Here is a 6,695-nt window from a genome sequence, read left to right as displayed (position 1 = left end):
AAAAACTCCGTAGCCTAGTAGCGATTGCCGAGTAGACTGACTCGTGTGTCGTGTCTCTTCCTTTCTCTGAATCCTCTTATGTTGAAAATGCACAATTGCGATAATACAACAAAACCAAAATTACATGGAGCTTATCAACTAATTGTGATTGTAAGATGTAATTGGATCCCATGAACATATATCATTGTTGTTGATGGTTTAGGAATTTTTGGACATTGCGGAGATAGAGATTAATCCCATTGATTTTTTTTTTTTGGTGCAAATGAGGGAAATCCCGAATACAAAAGGAAAAGAAAACTAAGCAATAAAACGAGGTGAAGTTACAAAAGGATTTAACTAAGTTACGACAATTGTTTAAGATGTGGACGCATTCGCCTCCTTGGTATGCAGTGCTTTTGATGGCTTAAGCTTGATTATTCATCATTTGAACAATTAGCTTCGTGATTCCCTTTTCAATAGCCATTTGAAGACCCAATTCAAGAGCTAGCAATTCTGCTTTATATGCATTGCATCTTCCAAAATTTGCAGTAAATGCTTTGACGAACATGCCAGCACTGTCCCTTAGTATGCCACCACCTCCTGCCAGTCCTGGAGTTCCCTTTGCTGCTCCATCGGTATTGAGAGCTGTCCAGTTGGATGGAGGAGTATTCCATCTCACAAAAATTTCATGCCTTGCCTTCCTCCCAAAAATGCCAGGGGTGATAAGCTGCAGTTCAGGATTATATGCTCTCCAAGTCTCTTCAACTTTGTCTTGAATAAATCTTCCTGTGTCTTGTGGAATGTCATCACCCCTATCAAAAGCTAGACTGTTTCTCCACTTCCATATCCACCACAAGGTAGGCCATTTTTCAGAGTAATGAAGACCCTTAGCTTCTAGATTCTTAATCAGCCATTGAGTTATATCACCATTGAAAAAAGTAGCTTGACAAGTCGTGCTACATAGGTTAGACCAAATGCTTTTAGATATTGGACAGTCTCTCAGAAGGTGAATCAATGTCTCATCTGCATTCTGATTGCAACGAGTACATCTAGGGTCATCCGCAAGATTCCTTTTGAAGCGGTTCTCATTGTTGAGGAGTTTATTCTTTAGATGGGTTCAAGTATTATGTTATCTTTGTTGACCATTTTACCAAGTATATTTGGTTTTATCCTCTCAAAAAGAAATCTGATACAAAAGCTGTGTTCATTAGGTTCAAGGCCTTAGTTGAGAAATATTTTGAGCAAAACATAAAAATTTCATACTCAGATAATGGAGGTGAGTATGAAGCTCTCGCCTCCTATCTCACCATTGATGGAGTCTCTCACTTAACTTCACCTCCTCACACCCCCGAGCATAATGGCTTTGTCGAACGACGTCATCGTCACATAGTTGAAACTGGTCTTTCCTTATTATCTCATGCTCATCTTCCCTTAGAATTTTGGTCGTATGCCTTCACAACTGCATCGTATCTTATTAACCGCCTTCCTACTCCTACTCTAAATGGAAAATCTCCATTTCACTGCCTATTTGGCACTCCACCAAATTACCTCAAACTTCGAAGTTTCGGTTGTTTATGTTACCCATGGCTCAAACCTTACTCCTCTCATAAACTTGACCCAAAATCAAAACCATGTGTGTTTATTGGGTATTCAAAAACTCAGAGTGCTTATCATTGCTTAGACCCATCTACGAATAGGGTCTACACATCTCGTCATGTTCAGTTTGTTGAAACCGGATTCCCATATACTCGACTAGCAAATCTCCCCTCCCCTTCTCCACCACCATCACCTGATACTTGGTGTTCAATAACCTTACCCATTATTCAGCCCACTACTCCACAAGCCCACCAACAAACCCACCATCATGACAATTCTAGCCCACCTTCTACTCCTCGTATCCCCTGCCAACCAACCCCCTCAAACCAATCATCATCAAACACTAACATTTTGCAACCTAATAATAACCAACCCCCTGCCACTACCCAATCCAACCAATTATTAGTCCCACAACCCAATGTCAACCAACATCCACCATCAGGGATCATTACAAGGTCCAAAAATAATATAAGAAAGCCTAATCCCAAGTACGCAAATAATACCTCGGTTCAATCTCGACCCAAAGAACCAAAAACAGTGGCTCAAGCTTTAAAAGATCCACTTTGGAGGAAAGCGATGGAGGAGGAACTTGAATCACTTCGAAAATTAGGCACTTGGGATTTGATAACACCGGAACAAACTCAAAATCTAGTTAAATGCAAATGGGTTTTTTCGCATCAAATACACTAAGGAGGGACAAATAGAAAGGTATAAGGCACGCTTGGTGGCAAAGGGGTTTCAACAAAGGCCGGGCATTGACTATAAAGAAACCTTTAGCCCGGTAGTTAAACTGGCTACAATTCGCACACTCCTTAGCCTAGCAATTACCAAAGGTTGGCATCTTCGGCAACTTGATATTAATAATGCATTCTTGAATGGAACGCTCTATGAAGATGTATATATGTCACAACCTCCCGGCTTTGTGGACTCAAACTTCCCCACTCATGTGTGCAAGTTGAAGAAGGCCATTTATGGTCTCAAGCAAGCCCCTCGGGCATGGTACACTGAACTCACAACCTTCTTGCTTGGCTTAGGTTTCAAAAGAGCTTTTTCAGATACGTCACTATTTATCTTGCATACTATGCCACATCCCATTTATCTCATTGTGTATGTAGATGACATAATTGTCACTGGGCCCAATGCATCTAATCTTGATTTATTTATCAAGAGTCTGGCTAACAAGTTTTCACTAAAAGACCTTGGTGAACTATCTTATTTTTAGGTGTTGAAGTAATGTCAACACCCTCAGGTCTTTTTCTAAGCCAAAGGAAGTATATACTGGACCTCCTTGAGCGACTCGGAATGCAAGACGCGAAACCATGTCCTACACCAATGGTAGTTACACACACATTAACTGCATCTTCGGGAACCCCTCTTGAAGTTCCTAAGGATTATCGAGCAGCCGTTGGTGGTTTACAATATCTTACCTTGACTCGGCCCGATGTTGCCTTTGCCGTGAACAAGTTGTCTCAATTCATGCATTGTCCAACCACAGATCATTGGTTTGCTCTTAAACGGCTCATGCGCTACTTGTGTGGTACACTAGACAAAGGCTTTACAATCTATCGTGAGTCACCTCCTATACTTCATGCTTTTTCCAATGCCGATTGGGCAGGCAACAAAGATGATTACACTTCCACAATGGGTCATGTTGTGTTCTTAGGTCGTACCCCCATCACATGAAGCTCAAAGAAGCAAAAGTCACTAGCAACATCCTCTATTGACAAATTAGAGAGAAATAGAATAGAATGACTGGATTATTATTCATCAATAGGTTGAGTATTTATACAAAACCTAAGCTTATAAGATAGGAAACAATCTTCCTAAAAGATATACGTCTAACCATAAACCCTAAAGATATATTCTCAAAATAATATCTTAACATAAATATCCTAATTAAATATATTATTCTCTTAAATGATATCTACGGAAAATATATCACACATATATTTTCCGATATCTCTAACATCTACCGATGCCGAATATAGGGCGGTTGCAGCAACAACATCAGAGGTAATGTGGATTAAGAACTTATTAACAAAATTGGGTGTTCATTTGTCTCAAGTTCCAGTCATTTATTGTGACAACCTTAGTGCAACTCATTTGAGTGCAAATCTGGTGTTCCATTCAAAGATGAAGCATCTTGCCATTGCATTTTACTTCATTAGAGAGCAAGTACAAAGTGGTTCGTTACGGGTCACGCATGTTCCTACGGGTGATCAGCTTGCTGACTTTCTTACCAAACCGCTATCCAGACCAAAACTAGATGGTATACTAGCCAAGATCGGACTCACTGAAAGACAGTCCGTATTGCGGGGCATGTTGGAGATAAGAGTTGACAGTGTCTAACCTTATCTTATTGTTAGAGTTGTTATACGTAAAGATAGTTTTGCATATATTTAGTTTGTTAGCTTTGTACTCTATTTGTTATTTATCCTTATCTTGTACCTAGTCTAGTCTAGCTGCTTGATGTAGCTTGTATTATAAATACATTTTGCCTCATGGAGAATAATAATAACTTTTCCCAATCTTATAGTAGGTGCGCAAAAAGTTCCCATCTCCAACCTTGATTCAGGTCCCATAAATCCTCTACTTTTGCCCCATCTAAAGATTCTGGAATGATAGCAGTAGTATGGTCACGCAAAGGCACATCAGACGCCCAACAATGATCCCAAAACAGCGTAGTACGGCCATTACCCACTGCCACCCTTGATCCTTTCTTCAGCCAATTCACATTGTCAGTAATCCCTCTCCACAGATTCGACATATTGTTCTTAGGGGTGAACATCTCGATATCACTCCTACCTTGACAATATTTGTGGCGTAATACTCTAGCCCATAAGGTCTGTGGTTCTGTAAGAACTCTCCAGCCAAGTTTAGTTAAGAAAGCTGAATTTGCTTGTCTCGCAGAGCGAATGCCAATACTTCCTTTGTCTTTCGGTAATTGGAGAGTGTCCCATGAGAGCAGGTGTATGCGCCTTTTATCCTCCGTACCACCCCAAACAAATCTTCTTGCTCGTTTATCGATATCATCACAGACTGTGCGAGGTATTTTTGCGGTTTGCATAGAGTAATTTGCCATGGTGGTGATGGTGGACTTAGTGAGAGTGATACGCCCCGCGAGTGATAAATATTTGGTTTTCCATCCCAAAAGGCGTCTATCAATTTTTTCACACAAATGGGCGAAAGTTTCTCGAGTTACACGGCTTGAAAGTGTTGGCATTCCCAAGTAAAAACCCAAGTCAGTCGTGGTTTCCATGCCTAGGCCCTTGCTGATTTCAACTTGCTGCTCAGGAGAGACATTCCGGGAGTAGAGAATAGGAGCTTAAATGTTAATTTGAATGACCTAAATTAGATTGACAAGCAAAATATCTTTAATTAACTAATCAGAGAAACAAGTTTTTCAACTTTTCTTCATTACTATTAGTAGAGAATATAGAGATGGCAATAAGAGTCACTAAAAGTACAATTTCATTCATTGAATAAGTTGCTCAATTGGGCAACAAAGGTTAATTACATACATAATCCTCAGATCAAAACCTTAAACAATTCCTCTATAGCTTTGAATCTTTGATTCTACTCCCTACAAAACAAAAACTACATTGAACTTTCTTTCTTCCTTTTTTTAGAGTATTACAGAAGTTAGCCACTTTCTTAAAAAGGAACACATAGAACCTTAGGCCGCAACTCTATATCAGAAGTAACAGGCAAAATCTCAAGCTTGCAATCAAGTTTGAATAATTGATCAACATTATAATCATCTCCACAGTTGATATTATCTTGGATGAGAGCCAATAGAACCCGCTCGAGATCGCCGCCGTCGGCCCATCCATGGATCTTGGCTTTGATAAGCATTGGATTACTTGAGATCATATCATATGCTGGAAAGTTGAACCTTGGCATAACATGGTCTTCTTCTCTTAGCCTTAAGGAAGGGCAATAATCTCCAATTCCATCTCCTAAATAGATGAACTTATTGTTTCCATGTTCACATAATAGCCTTTTTATCACTAAACCCTGAGATTAATTCAAATTATAACAAATAATTAGACATCAACATATAACATAACATTTAATTTAATTTATACATTAAGGTTTGATAAATAATTGTTACAAAATATATTTACCTTGCACATGTTTGGAGGGCAGGGGTTACTGCATCCGTGAGGAGATTTAGTAAAATCATGTATCGGCAAAATCCTTAATCTCCCTTCTCCGTCAACATAACCCGGATTCGTGTTAATCTCCGAGAAACAATCCTTTAACCCAAGATGATCTAGTATGGTCTCAATGAAGAACATATTTGCGTCACTTACAATTCTCAGATCACACCTACACGTAAATAAACATTTAACATTTAGTCATAAAATCAATAATTTTAAAAGCATATCAATTATCAACATGGCTATAAATTTTAAAAGCGTATCAATTATCAACATGACTATAAATTCTTGATAAAGAGAACATAAACGAGAGAATTGAAATTAAAATTACCCTGCAGCGTGGGCGGCTTTGATTGCGGGAACAACACGAGGATGAATCGGAACTCTTTTCAAGACTCGTGCAATGTCATCGATTGTTACGCCTTGTGTATGCATTTCTTTCATCAATGTATCCTGTTACATGATCAACAAAACATAAGTACAATATATCAAATCTCATGAACAAAAGAATAAAAACAGAGGAAAAACATAATTTTAATTTAATCGAACAAAAAACTAACCATCATAGTGTTCCAAGGCATGATTTTTACGAGTTGATCGAAGAGTTGTGTATAACCCAATTCATCAACAACCCAATTATCACTATCACAGTCGACAATCGTTTTATCGAAGTCGAAAACCACCATTAATCCCTCCATTGCTCAAAAAAATTACCAAGAACAAACTCAGAAACTTTGAAGAATAGATAGTGTTTGGGTCCAATTTAGTCAAAATTGGGCCTAGGCACTAAATGATCCAATTAAAAGCCCAAGGTCAAGGTTCAACTCTCCAATTGCTCAAAAGTCAAAGGTCAGCCCACAAAGTAAGCCAATTGGGCTAAAGCCCAATCTCTCCATGCATGATGAGGTATAAAAGCCATCATATTGACACATTCAAAGAGGGGACAGACATTCACAT

General features: G+C 38.9%; 1 protein-coding gene across 1 annotated transcript; it reads right to left on the bottom strand.

Moving 5' to 3' along the window:
• Positions 1-5,029: 5,029 nt before the first annotated feature.
• On the bottom strand, positions 5,030-6,487 carry LOC110722828 (inorganic pyrophosphatase 1-like). The gene is made up of 4 exons (XM_021902127.1): positions 6,299-6,487; positions 6,070-6,191; positions 5,703-5,907; positions 5,030-5,592 (listed from the first exon to the last, which is right to left on the bottom strand). Exons 1-4 carry the CDS (start codon positions 6,434-6,436, stop codon positions 5,230-5,232), a joined length of 828 nt encoding a protein of 275 aa, XP_021757819.1. The 5' UTR covers positions 6,437-6,487; the 3' UTR covers positions 5,030-5,229.
• Between the last annotated feature and the right edge of the window lie 208 nt (positions 6,488-6,695).

Source organism: Chenopodium quinoa, unplaced genomic scaffold, assembly GCF_001683475.1.
Source record: "Chenopodium quinoa cultivar QQ74 unplaced genomic scaffold, ASM168347v1, whole genome shotgun sequence".
In the NCBI taxonomy this organism is placed as follows: domain Eukaryota; kingdom Viridiplantae; phylum Streptophyta; class Magnoliopsida; order Caryophyllales; family Amaranthaceae; genus Chenopodium; species Chenopodium quinoa.
The sequence above is the reverse complement of the archived record's forward strand: the minus strand, read 5'-3'. Positions and strand labels throughout refer to the sequence as shown.

What these genes read in the sequence shown, in the direction of transcription:
- LOC110722828 (XM_021902127.1), bottom strand. Translation starts at nt 6,436, where the DNA reads ATGGAGGGATTAATGGTGGTTTTCGACTTCGATAAAACGATTGTCGAC. An exon ending in TGCCTTGGAACACTATGATG is followed by an intron (nt 6,192 to 6,298) that starts GTTAGTTTTTTG and finishes ATCATGTAACAG; the next exon opens with GATACATTGATGAAAGAAAT. An exon ending in AAAGCCGCCCACGCTGCAGG is followed by an intron (nt 5,908 to 6,069) that starts GTAATTTTAATT and finishes ATTTACGTGTAG; the next exon opens with GTGTGATCTGAGAATTGTAA.